General features: G+C 44.5%; 1 protein-coding gene across 2 annotated transcripts in view; it reads right to left on the reverse strand.

Annotated features, from left to right (window-relative positions):
- The window catches only part of ADAMTSL1 (ADAMTS like 1), a 467116-nt gene that overhangs the window by 94311 nt on the left and 358991 nt on the right, over nucleotides 1-13814 (reverse strand). For both annotated transcript variants that reach the window (XM_057549050.1, XM_007176787.3), the window contains 2 exons: nucleotides 7863-8042; nucleotides 3945-4079 (listed from right to left, as the gene is read on the reverse strand). In XM_057549050.1, the coding sequence (XP_057405033.1) occupies nucleotides 3945-4079; nucleotides 7863-8042 (315 nt within the window). The remainder of the gene's footprint in view (nucleotides 1-3944; nucleotides 4080-7862; nucleotides 8043-13814) is intronic.

Raw genomic sequence — 13814 nt, forward strand, 5'->3', positions numbered from 1 at the left:
TTTGCTTCTATTTTTAATAGCTCTACAGTGCAGATGCATTGCTCTTATAATAAAATCTCCAATAAAACTTATTTTTCAAAAAATATCAATGCTAATGCCCTATAAATGGTACTGTGAGAAATATCCGTCTTGGGCCTTAGTGGCCAAAAGGAATATTTGACAGAAGGCTGCAAATGGGTTTAGGTGCTGCTCTGAAAATGGAACCCTGCAGGGTACTGCTCGGGCTTGGAACACCAAAGGTGGTGGCATGGGCGCTGGCCTTGCCCTCCAGAGCAGGTGGTGCAGTTTAGGCCTCCCTGCACAAAGAACAACCAGAAAACAAGGACAAAAAATTTAGCATCTGCCTTGCCTGGGACAAGGGATTCAGTTAGGCTGGGTCAACTCTGCATGGACGAGCCTCTACTGGGCATTTTCCATGTCTATGTTGTATAGCAAAGACTGTGAGAGCAGCAAGGGACTCACTTGTCCCAAGTTTTCATTTACAGTTATGGAAAGTGAGGCTCAGATGAGCCCATGCACGTGTCACTCAATCAACATTCCTTCTTGAAAGCTGTAACAGTGGCTTGACGTGAAAACAATGCTGGACTGTCTGAAAACTAAAACAGCCATTTCTGGGTAGACTCACCTACTGGGACTCTCAACACTCAACCTTTATGGAGAAGAGTTGGTGCTGACATACGGCTTTAAAAACCCCAAGTCTCCCTTCTCCCCTTCCTCCCATGAAAACACGAGAATCAAGGCCCATGAGTAACTGTCCCTGTGCCACAGAACCGTGGAGCTCTTTGGATCTGTTGTGGCCAAGTCGCCTTGTAGATGGGAGAAACACATACACAAGAATCTCAACACCTACTGGCTACAATGGGGCTGGCAAATGGCTTTCATCCTATATATCAATCGCCAGCATGCCTGGTCGGAATGTTAAAATGAATTCCAGTAGCTCCTTGTTGGTTATCTATTTTTTATATAGTAGTGTATATATTTTATTTTTTTATTGGGGTATAGTTGTTTTAGGGAACTATACTCAATATCTTGCAATAATCTATAATGGAAAAGAATGTAAAAAAATACATATATTTATATATATAACTGAATCATTTCACTGTACACCTGAAACTAACACAACACTGTAAATCAACTATATTTCAATAAAATTTTTTTTAAAACACACACACACACAAAAGGGTTAAAAAAAAATGAATTTCAAGGCAGAGCCTGGGCTGAGTGTCATGATTGATTAGGGGTGTCTTGGCTGTGGAAGGAGTGATTAACAAATATGTTTGCCATATATTTCCATTCTGATCTAGAACATCTGTTACCCTCAGCACAGTGTTTCTTCATTCAATCTCTCTCGCTATTGATTACTCACTCTTATAGAATGTCAGATTAATTCTTTCAAATATTACTTTAACTACATCACCCTCCTACTTAAAAACCCTCTAAAGATACCTCCCCATTTCCCACATAGCAAAGCTACCCCCATACCTAATAATCAAGGTCCTCCACAATTTGATGCTGTTTACCATTCTGAGTTCTAAGCAACCCTCCACAGAATCTCCCCTCTGGCCTCTGGCTTCTTTCTTGTACCCAGAGCGCATACTCTGGTCTGAAAGGGCCACCAACAGGAGCCAGGGATGGGAGCTGGTCCAAAGGGGAGCAAATGGACTAACACATCAGGATGAGTCACTAGCCAGGGAGGCCCAAGATGGAGGGAGGCTGTTAGAACGCTGCCGGTAAGGGTTGGAGTCACACCTGAGTGGACAAGCTCTGGCTGAGGCTTGCTCCTTGTGAAGGCCTAGTTTCTATCCCAGCTTCGCTGCCTGTCATCAGTTTTAAAGCAGTGGGGTCTTACAGCTGTTTCTGAACAGACACCTGATGCACATCCCACACGCTTTCATCTCTGGGCTCCTGGCATCTTCCTTACCTTGAGGGCCTGTTTCCTTTCCTTTGTGCCTATTTGAATCCCTACCCCCCATCCTTCAGTGCTCAGCATCAAAGCATAACAATGAGGCTCTGGTCTGTCTCCAGTGACCTGCTTCTCAGAGTCCTGATACTTGACACCATTCCCTAATTCATCTCCACGATTCCACGTGGATCTCTCCTAGCTCAATGGTGTTGGCAAGACACTGACATTCACCACTAGAGTCCATTTTGCCCATGCAGTTATATTCAGGGACTTTATGCATACTGCCTCCGTGGTCTACTCAGGTGGAGCGGTCTGGATGTGAACTAGGGCATTAAGGTGTCTCTTAACTGTTAGATTTAAATACCAGTCTATGGTAACAAAGCACTATAAACTAGGAATGGAATGCAGCAGCATATAGCACAATAAATTCTTATTGCCCATGGCTAAAATAAGACAAAATATTATTCCAGAATAAGGGAGAAAGAAAGTAAAGGTATCATGGAAAATATGATCAGGTCAACTTTTCCAGCACGCTGAACGGCACCTGAGTGACCCAAGAGTTATTGAACTTGAAAAGAAACAACTGCTGCACACCCTGCTAGTGATTGGGCAATGATAATAAGTTATGACAATCTCTCATAGTGATGGGCCTAAGATAAAAAGTTTACAATGCACATGTTTAATTTGGAATAAACTTACCCTTTATATGCCAAAACAAACAAAAAAAAGAAGCAAGTTTAAACTTCTGTGAATTCTGATCAACGTGACGTGGAAAAACTCAATGCCAAGTTTGTTACGAGAAACAGCGCTACTCGTTACTGTATCTGTGTTTTATTTTTACCCAGATCAGAAACAGAGAAATTAGAAGCTTTTTCTATAGGCCTGTATGCATTCTTTGCTAATTTCAGATGTTAACAAAAACGGAAGGTAATCTTTCTGTGCTATAACCCTAAAGATACCAAGCCCTGGGGCCATATTGTTAAGTTATGACCAGTATGACTGAGAACCCATTGGCTTCCCGTCCCCTGCAAGTGGGCGAGGAGAAGAGTAGAGGAAATTTTAACATTGAGCCAAGGACATAATTCTAGCTACCGTGACCAACATTTGGGGCCACATACAGTGAGCATGAAGATTTTCTCCATTTCGTAGGCCTGTTTTTCCCAGGCCTTTGAGGGCAGAGGACTTCTTCTCCACCTTGACCATCTCCAGAGGCCATGCTGGGAATGTAGAGGTTGCTCTGGCATCTCCACGATTCTGGGGTGAGGGGCCCAGGATGCGGATGCCCTTGAACAACTCTCTGCTACAAGAGGGTGCCCCACATGGGCAATAACTTGGTGGAGGTTACCAATGACAGACGCCAGGGAAGTTGTTCCTGGTGGAGTTATTTAAACACTTGCCTTGAGAGAGAGGTAAAAGTGACAAAAAGGGAAGTATAGTGGCTTGCTTATTATTTCCGCTGAACAAATAAAGAGGCAAGCACCTGCTGAACCTAGTGGTAGGATGGTCCCAGATTCTCCTGGGAAAGAAGCAGAGGAGCCTCTCTGGGTTGGTTTTACGCCCCACCTACTGAAGGAGGTTTAAATAGATTGCCTGGCTTTTGGGAGGTACTGATACTGCAGTTTTCTCCTTGAAAGCTGGTTATAGCTCTAATTTAGGTAAGAAGAGGCAATGGAGGAGTACTGGGATACAGCTGGCAAGGGGTGAGGAGATATAGGAGCTGTTCTGCACTGCTGTATCTTTCTTCAAGTTCAGCGCCATCAATCTGACTGAGAGAATCTGGACTGTGGCATCAGCCCAAGAGGATTTAGAAAGGAGCCCCATTTGACTCTGGACAAGCTCGGGTCCAGACTAAGAACTTCAGTCACCTCATATGGAAAGTCAGCCAAGTTTCCACTGGTGAGTCTGGATTCTGTAGGCAATTTAGTGATTTCCTGTTGGCCACCCCCAACTGCTGCTTCCCTCCCACCTGCAAATAGTCACCCACCCATAAATCCTGTCCGGCCCTGGATCTCTGCCCAATGTTCCAGAGGGCTGGACTCACCAAGGAGAGCGGAATTCCCAGGATCCAGGCCCAGCTGTGTTCCCAGCGGAGACGTCAGCACCGAAGGAAGGTTTGGTCCAGTGGCTGAGAGCAGGGCCCTGATGTCGTCCAACTGCGTGGGGACGTGGGGGGGATCTGTGGGAAGGCAGATGGTGCATCAGGCAGGTTAAAGCATAAAGGCTGTGCGAAGGGGACAGGGAGAGGCGGCCATGCATATAAGTGTGTCTGTGTGTAAGGCAGGCGTTACTATTGTTACCTTTAACATCATTTTTCCTATAGAGAAGGTGTTCCCATCAAGGTGAGTCTGAATTTCAAATATAATATTTGATGCCTGAAACTGTAAGGTCAGTAATAAAGAATCAGGCATGTTGATTTCTGGAGTTCCTTACTGTATGCCACTCTATCCCACAGTACCACTGGGTACTCTATAAACGCATAGCTAAATAAAACTATATTATAAAGGCACTTTAAAAAAGCCAGTGCTTCTTCAGCATTTACTAGATGCCAAGTCCTGTGCTAAAATATTTTTCATTTAACTCTTATAACAACCTTTAGAGGGAGGTACTTTGTTATTGTCCCCACAGATTGGGATACACCCCAGGAATTTCTTATTTCGAAGGATCCTGTGAGTGGCTTTTTTCTAGGAAGAAAAGGGTCCAATTGTGAGGCTGGGAATTTGCTTTGTGATCGGGATTTTTATGCCCAAGTAGGATCAGAGAAGCAGGATAGGGATGATTCATTATTCAAAATCTTATAAGGAGTCAGGGCCGACGTCATCAGGAATCACAGTTAACCAGAGGTAAAAGTGACAAAAAAGGAAGTATAGTGGCTTGCTTATTATTTCCACTGAACAAATAAAGAGGCAAGCACCTGCTGAACCTAGTGGTAGGATGATCCCAGATTCTCCTGGGAAAGAAGCAGAATTCTGCTCCGCTTCTTCTTGCATCTCCTGTAGCACTGCTTCACACCCCAAGGCCAACTCCCACCTTTTTCTCTAGAGCACTTGTTGGAGTGGAAAGAGAAGCAGGAGGGTTGCCCTTGTAACTGACGGTCATTTCAACAGTGTTCAGTGAGGGCCTACTGTGTGCTTGTCACCTTGTTCAGTACTTTTTAGGGATGGCAAATAAAGAAGTCACAGTGGTGCCTGAATCTACTTCAGAAACATGCCTTCTGTCTACTGTGCCTTTGACTGCAAAAGACCATCACATACAGAAAACGGTGATGAGTTTATATATTTATATATATAAATTAAAAATTGTAAAGACATTCTATATATATTCTATATAATTTAAAAATATTCTTTATATGGTATAGGGTAAAAACATCGTGATTGGACTCAGGAACTCAATTTGTGCTGTGGCTCTTTCATTCACTAACTTGGGCAAGTCACTTAATCCCTCTAAGCCTTAGTTTCCTCATCTATAAAATGATGAAAAACCTCATCATTTCCAAGGTCTCTTTCTACTCTGATATACCATCATTTTAGGAACTGATAGTGACAGTTTATTCAAACCTAGACTCTTTTCCTCCCATCCTTTTTAATATTTCCTCAAAAATATTGAAATTGAATATTGAGGGAAATGGAATTCCCTCAAGAGTACTGAAATTGAATATTCCTTCAAGAATATTAAAATTCAAGAAGTCTTTGCTTATTTATTAAGAGCCAAAAGGGGAGGTTATGTCCCATCTTTAAAACCATCGATCTTTCGGGGCCAAATGTCACACCCTCCTAATGTCCTTACAGCTTCTGTCATAATTTACTTCTTCAGGGCATGTCCAGCTGATCTTCTGAGGGAAACTGTAAATTCCCCAAGGACAGAGGTCACAGCTTGTATTTATCCTAAAGCTCTACATGGGACTCCGAGGCAACACTTAATGAATAGTCATCCCACTTAATGAATAGTTACATGAACACATGAGTGAAAGTCGGCCTCGTGACACTTCAAGTCTCCACATTACAGGTTAAGTCACAGGCCTTGGCATGAAACCTCAGCTTTACACATGAAATCCCTCATTTAAAAATGAAGTCACATTTTGGGCTGATTAAAAAAAAGAGAAACACTACTCCTATGTCCATAAAGTACCTAAAGAAAGTAACAAACTTTGATGAATAAACCAAGACTTCTGATTGCGGAAAGCCCTAAAATTAAGAATCTAACTAGTGATTTTTTTTCCCATCCAGTTTGATTAAAATGGGAAGACGTCATGCTCTTCAAACTCCACGTTCACGGTCACACTGCATTAGCGTTGGAATGCTGCAGATCTGGCTCCCAGACCGTACACACTTCACTGGTGGAGCTGCGGTAGCAGCTACACATCCTATGCTTTCAGCTCTGTTAGCAGAGGCGACAAGGAAGGGTTATTAGGGAGGAAAAGACCACGGTAAGCTCCATAACTCAGTGTGGGGCAAGAGTCTCTGGGCCCCAGGCTCCAGACGAGCAGCTCAGCCAGATGAAATCCAACACAAAACAAATCACATCCTTCACGGAGCTGATTTTCTGCGGCTTTCTAAGATAACTGGAGGTTTATGCAGCCACTGTTGAGATGAAAACCCATGTGGGCATCTCCGAAATCTGAGTGGGCAGGGGTAGACCCTGTGCTTTGGTATATCATCAATTTGGGGTGTGAAAATAGAAGTTTACTTATTTTTCCCTGCGGAAGCCCATAATGTATGTATGTGTATGTATGCGTGGTGTGTAATTATTCATATTTCTCACATTTTCCTTTTTTTTTTTCCCCTAAGAATGATGGCTTTCTCTTCCTGAGATAGCCAGCACACGTGCTCTAATAATTGCCTTTTAAAAAAAGTAAGAACAAAACAAGCTTCTTTATCCTATCCCACCAATTCCCAGACTCTGTGGGGAAGAGAAGCAGAGAGTCCTAATCCGGGGGACAAAAGGGTTGTAGCTTGCACGCGGCTGAGTCCAGCCCTGGGCATCAGTGAGTGCTGATGGTGTCTCAGCAATTGTTGTTATTTTTAAATAATTATTTTATGCCAGGAACTGTGATAGACTCTTTAATCAGGGGTTCTTATGTTTGGGGGTGCTGTAGTCTGAATGTTTGCTTCCCCCAAATTCACATGTTGAAATCCTAACTCCTTCAAGGTGATGATATTAGGAGGTAGGGACTTTGGGAGATGATTAGGTCATGAAGGTGGAGCCCTCCTGATTGGGATTAGTGACCTCATAACAGAGACGCCTGAGAGCTGGCTCATCCCTTCTGCCATACGAGGGCACAGTAAGAAGCCATGATTCTGCAGCCACATAGAGGGCCTTCACCAGAGCCCGACCATGAGGGCACCTGGATTCTGGACTTCCAGTCTCTAGAAGTGTGAGAAACAATCTTCTGTTGCTTACAAGCCACCCAATCTGTGGCTATTTTGCTATAGCAGCCGGAACGGACAAAGACAGGGGGTGTGCATGTGTGGACTTTAGGTGGACTAGACTATGAACTTCCTGAAGTTTTACAAAAAATTTTGCATTTATGAATTTTTCTCGACAAGGTAATCCATAGTTTTCGTCTGATTCTCCAAGAAGTCCTTAACATAGAAGGAGTTAAGAGCGACTGCTGTACTTCTGTTACTTCTATTTGCCAACCCCTACCCAAACATGGGCAATCTTGTTCCGTAAGTTTCTACACAGAGACTAGCATCTATGGCTTAGCAAGGTTAAGTGACTTGCCCAAGGTGACACAGTGAGTCAGCAGTAGAGCTAGGGTTCTAACTGACGTCTGCTTGGCTTGCTTGGCCCCAAGGTCTGTGTTCTTTCTACTGGGAGGCCCTAAGGTGGGGAGAAGGGAAGGGATATTGATTTTACCTTTATGCACTTCATTGGATCAGGGACAGGAGGAGGTAGAGGGTGGGTTAGACAGTCACCCCCAGTGGGGTCCGCAGGGGGCAGCCGGCCTCGAGGTGTTTACCTAGGATCAGTAGCTGTGTGTTCTCAGTCAGCTCCCCGTGCAGATTGGCCGCCCTGCAGGAGTACAGGCCCTGATCCGAGGAGGACACGGCTGTAAGCAGCAAGGAGCCCTCGTGCAGATGGTGAGGGGAGCCCAGTTTGCTTTTATTCCTGAACCAAGTGACTTCAGCTTCAGGCACACCTAGGAGGAAAAAAAAATAAACTCATCAGCCAACACATTCAGGTGACCCTGGAGGCATTTATAGACTCTTGCCAGGGCCCGCCCCAGGGCTGCTCTGCAGGAAGCATGTGCCTGGGCGTCTTCTACTCCCCTTCAGCCAAACTAAATAATGCCTCTGACCTCTCAGCTGTCTTGGGATCTTTTGCCTTTTAAACCTTACACTGATGAGGCAGGAAGAGAGAGGCCGGTTCAAAGAAGAGGAAGGAGGCAGCTGGGAAAAGGGCACTTGCCAGGGTGGAAGGAGTGAACCCAAATTCTTTGGAGAAAACACCTCAGAACCGAATGTATACACCAGTGCAAATGAATGACTGACAACTACATGAAACAAACCTAACGTTAAATAAGAAAAGTCAGACGTGAAAGAGTACACACTGTATGATTTTGTTTCTGAAAGTAGAAAACAAAAATTGGTAACATCAGTACTCTGTTGTCAGCAGTCAGAGTGGGGGGTTCCTCTGAGAGACTGGGATGGACTGGGAGGGGTTGTGACTGAGAGTGGGGACAGGGAGCTTGGTTGCTACTAATCCTCTGTTTTTTGACCTGGGGGCTGGTTTGGTGGGCTTGGGACCTTTATGATATGTGCACTTTTCTGTATAAATATTATATCTCAGTAGAAAGTTAAAAGCTACAAAATGTTGATATATTCATGAACCAGACAAATGAAAGCTGCTAGATCCTTACCAGAGTTGACACTCCATGGAGAAAACAAGCTTGTATTTTTTGAAGCCTAAGTATTTTCTTAGGACAAGAAAAGATTGAACTATCGGTATCACCACAGAAAAAGAAAGACCAAAAGAAAGTGTTCTGCTCTCTCCTCAGTCTAAGTTATTGTTGTGAGAGAGAGCTGGGGAGAGCATGCACATCTGAATTGGGATGGGGTTCCTGTCTTTGGAAGTCAGGCTCTATCCTCTAGGAGTGTTATGGACTAAATGTTTGTGTCCTTTGTAAATTCTTATGTTGAAGTCCTAAGCACCATCAGTGTGATGGTGTTAGGAGGTGAGGCCTTTGGAGATTGTTAGGTTTAGATGAGATTGTGATGAGGGGGGTGGCCCTTGTGATGGGATTAGTGCCCTTATAAGAAGAGACCCTCTCTTTCTCTCTCTCTCTCTCTTCACCATGTGAGGACACAGCAAGAAGACAGCTGTCTGCAAGCCAGGAAGAGAGTCCTGGTCAGGAACTGAATGGGCTGGCACCTTGATCTTGGAATTCCCAGCCTCCAGAACCATGAGAAATAAACTTCTGCTGTTTAAGCCACCCAATGCATGGCATTTTGTTATAGCAGCCTGAGTAGACTAAGACAAAAGAATGGCTTTAATTCCTGAGGAAGTTTCCCTGTGGGTCACATGCTGGTAAGGAGGCCCCAGTTTAGGACAAGCCTTCTGAGATGGTCTGCATAGGAGACCAAGTTCTGAGTGAGCTGAGAGACAGAAAGTGTGTGGCATTAATTCACAGGTCTCCAGGGAGTAGAAAGCTCCATTCCTTGCACTGTCTAGCCTGCTAACTGAGCTCGCAACGTTTGCTCATAAAACTCTTAGACATGTATCCAGGGCAGGTTCAGAATGTCAGATCCAGGTAAACAGGGTCAAAGCCAGGAACAATCAGAGCCAGAGCTTTAGTCCTGTGCTTTCCCTGAGTTGGGGATGGATTTTGCCCTTGGGGCAAGGGCAGCCTTACCCTTCAAGGGCAGGGTACTGTTGAGAATGAAGACACCTTCAAGGAGTTACCTGTGTACCTGTTGCTTGTCCTTGATGAACAAAATTTACCCACAGTCTACTTTGTAACAGTCAGCTCATCAGCCCTCATTATGACCCCTTGAGCACTTGCTGTTCCTGAACTCCCAGTGTCAGGAAGTGGGGTGGGGTGGAAGGGTGGTCTCATATGTTCCCTCACTAACAATGAGCTATCTTGTGTGAATTCACTGGTGTCCTTGCTGGCCTGCTGCCTCAGGTGGAGTTTCCAGTGGTGGAATGGTGGCCTAAGGTGTGTGGCCCAAGTGTCTGGCCAATCTGTAGGGCTTTTCTCCCTGTTAATGGGAAACAGGAGAGTGACTCTCTGGTCCTCTCTCTTTTGTTGTTGCTCAGATTACCCATAATTCAATGTGAATCACTAGGGACTGGCAGGCTGGCCGGAGAAAGGAGGCAAGGCTGCTGAAAGGGGTGGAGACTTGGATACCGAAGCCCTGTCCCATCAGGGAGGGGCACACACTGTGAAACTTAAGGCTCAGGTGCATGAGAGGGACCAGGCTGGCACTATCTCCAAATACACCTGGAGAAAAGATGCAGGTGAGAGGCAGAAAAGCTGATTTTTCATTGCAGCACCACTAGGGAGAGCAAGAGCATCATGATGCCCAGCCATGCCAGCTTAGACTTTGGTCCCTGAGCTCTGTTTTCATGTTGGGGAAAAAAAAAAAAAATTCCATGGCATTCAGGAGAAAGCCTCTGAAAAGTAAGTTGAAGAAAACCCTTCCAGTCATTTCTCTCCTGAAAGTGTAAGGAAAAATGAGGTCCTACAAACCATCTTTTTCAAGTATTCACCCACTTTCCCTCACCATGAACTGATTACACGTAGCACTTGTCACTGGCACCTTCCTCGGAGGAGGGCTGTGGGCAGTAAGCACACAATCCCTGATAGGAACTGAGGCTGTTCTAGAGCGAGGAGGCCGAGTAGGAGAACCAGACTAATGGGCTGTCAGTTCCACCAGCAAAAGCGTGATGACTAAGTGAATGGTCGGGGGGAATGCTCTCTCTCCATGACGGTGTCCATGGGCCATGGCGTGTGTGTCTCCAGAGCCAACACTGTGTTTACATGGTCCGCTCCTGCAGCAAGACTTGCTGCTCCCCTATGTGTCATTCACTGGTCAGGGCTTATGTGCCTGTAGGACAGCCAGAGGGGAGAGACGGATGGTGAGAAAGAGGAGGAGGAGGGAGAGAGAGATGACCCGGGGATGGAGCCATTTCTCATGTCTCCAGGAAGTGGGTGTAAGCTTCTTCCTTCATCACTTCATCACTCTTGGCCTCATGCCCCTTTGAAAGCAAGTCTGTTTAACAGGACAAAAAAGAGTCTTTGCCAAAAGTGCTGAATTCCTCAGTTGAGAGCAGGGGAGTTCATGGGAGGAATGGACATGTTCAGGTTAATGAAGGGTAGAAGGAAGTGACCTCCAGTCTCTGTAAAACTGGGACCACAGAAGTGACAGCAGTGCCGAGGGAAGCCAAATGATGTAGGAATCATTCTTTAATACATAGATTAGCAAACCTCTCTTAGACTCCCTCAAACACGGACCTGCATCAAGAATTTGCCAATGGAGATGGAGCTGCTGGTGTCACATTCTGGGGGATTCCTGCCTGCGATTATGCGCCTTAAGCAGAGAATGACACCAAAAACATACTTTGGAATGACAGCCAGTCCTGCTGTGACTGGTTCTGACATATTACAAACAAAGTTGGAACAAGGGGAGAAGAAAAGTAAACGATGCACCAGAGATCTCTTTTTTCTTTTCCTCTCAAGAGATGACAACGATGCTTCAGAAAATATCTCCAGCCCTCATATATGCCAGAGTCCCTGGAAAAGGTACCAGATATACATGCCTAACAATGATGTTTAGAATATCTAGACATTGGGAATGCACCAAGGTCAGGAGCTATACAAAAATATCCTGAACACATTAGATGGAGAAAGAACATTTACTGAGTATTTGCTATCAGCCAAACATTTAATAAACATAATCACTCATTTTTCACAAAGGTCATATGAAGCGTTGTTATTAACTCCATTTTACTGATGAGGAAATTGGAACCTGAAGAGATTACGAAATCTGCCTAAAATGACATTAGTGTGGATTCCTGAATGATTACATGGCGACAGAGTCCCTGTACCTCCTCTCTACCTCATGGCCAGTCAGTGACCTACAAATGGCAGGTGGGGATCCAAACTCAGATACATTTGATGCTAGGGATCCCCATCCTAACAAGTACATGACACTGCCTGCCATTATACCTGACTGCTTCCTTAGAAAAGGTATGAATTGCTGCACTATTATTTCTGGTATCAAATCCTTCAATATTTCCTACTTTTGGAATTAACCTTTCTGCTGTAATTGTAACACCAAGACTATTGTTAAGAGAGAACTTTCTAGAATCCATTTGTGCTGGCTTTGCTAGTGCTCTTCTTGGTGAGAAGCTTAGTCAGGTTGTGGAAGATTTTTTTTTTTCCCAAGCCTGTTGTGATGTGACAGCACATTCTACAGAAAGAAATGTCTGAAAAATGACAAAAAATACACTCCACCACAGAACAAAGTCCAAAGCTATGCTGTTGACAAGTTAGTTGGATAGGCTCCACACTCTGGACTCCCTGGTATGATTTGTGTCTAAAAAAGGAAGGAAAAGGACCTGCCTTTACTTCTCCCCCTTTGTGGCATATCTTATCAATAACACAGTGCTCTCCCTGCTGCTTGAAAGGATCAGTAAATGAGTGTAGTCATAATGGGATGTAACTTGATATGATTATGAGGATTAGTGTCTTTAATCTCCACTGAGCTGCCAGGTAGGGTGATGTATAATCATCTTTTTTTAAATCCCAGACAGGATATTCTTGTTAACTAGACCACTTGTTACACTTGGAAGGCTGCTTGCACCATGGCGGCTTGTCAACATCTTGAGGTGGGGCATCCACTGAAAGGTACATCTTGACATGATAAGTTCTAGAAGTTTCTTTGATGGCTTGGTGCAAGACAAGGAAAGGATACAGTAACTTAAATGTCAGCCTTGGCAATTATTCTAAAGAACCATGTAAGTCTGGAAAGGTTTACAGCCTTCCACATTTCTTCACACTGACTGTGGCAGACACTGAAAGCTGTTTCTTCTTTTTCCTGGGTACCCAGCCCGGCTATATTTCCCAATAGCCCTTGTAGCTGTGAGTAGCCATGTGACTAAGAAGGAATGTGAGAAGCAGTAATGTGTGTTACTTCCAGGTGTCACCCTTAAAATCTTCTCAACCATCGTCTACACTTTGTTTTCCCCCTCTTCTGGTTGACAGGATAGAGAGAACCTCTGGGGAGACCTTGGAAGGCATGTATTCAAGATAACAGAGCCACCAGTGTTCTGTGATGCTGAAGGACTGTGGGGGGCAGATCCCCTCCAGCTGACCAGGACCACTCTTTGGACTCCTAGGTAGGCAGTAATGAACTTCTATTGTGTTTGAGTCATTACACATTTGGGAGTCTACTTGTTACCAGAGTCTAGCCTTCCCTAGCTAATACACTGCCTATCATTGACTCCTCAACTAGTTATTTCTACATGACCAGTCCTCACAATTTTATATCCTAAGTCTGCAAAAGCTTCCCTTGCTCCAAATTGTACCATAATCTAGGAAAGCATGTAAGATCTAGCCCTTGCCTACTATTCCCCACCTCCCAGCCACATGTCACACTACTTTCTTCTCTGCTCTCCATCCTACAGACACACCAGCCACATTTCACTCCTTCAGATCCAACGCACTCTTTCTACCTCAGGCACATCCTGTTCCCAATGACTGAAACACTCCTCCTCCAACCCTTTATCTCCTACTCAGTTTTCTGAATTTTCTTAAATAGAGAACAAGTTTGGGAGTGGTATTAAGGGACTGGATCACTTTTCAAGAAAAAGCCTCATCATACTCATTGCTTAATGCTTCTTATGCTTAAGAGTTGGGAAGAATTTGTGAGGCTGAATTTTACATGTTGAAAGCATATGTATGCAA

Source organism: Balaenoptera acutorostrata, chromosome 6 (assembly GCF_949987535.1).
Source record: "Balaenoptera acutorostrata chromosome 6, mBalAcu1.1, whole genome shotgun sequence".
In the NCBI taxonomy this organism is placed as follows: Eukaryota; Metazoa; Chordata; class Mammalia; order Artiodactyla; family Balaenopteridae; genus Balaenoptera; species Balaenoptera acutorostrata.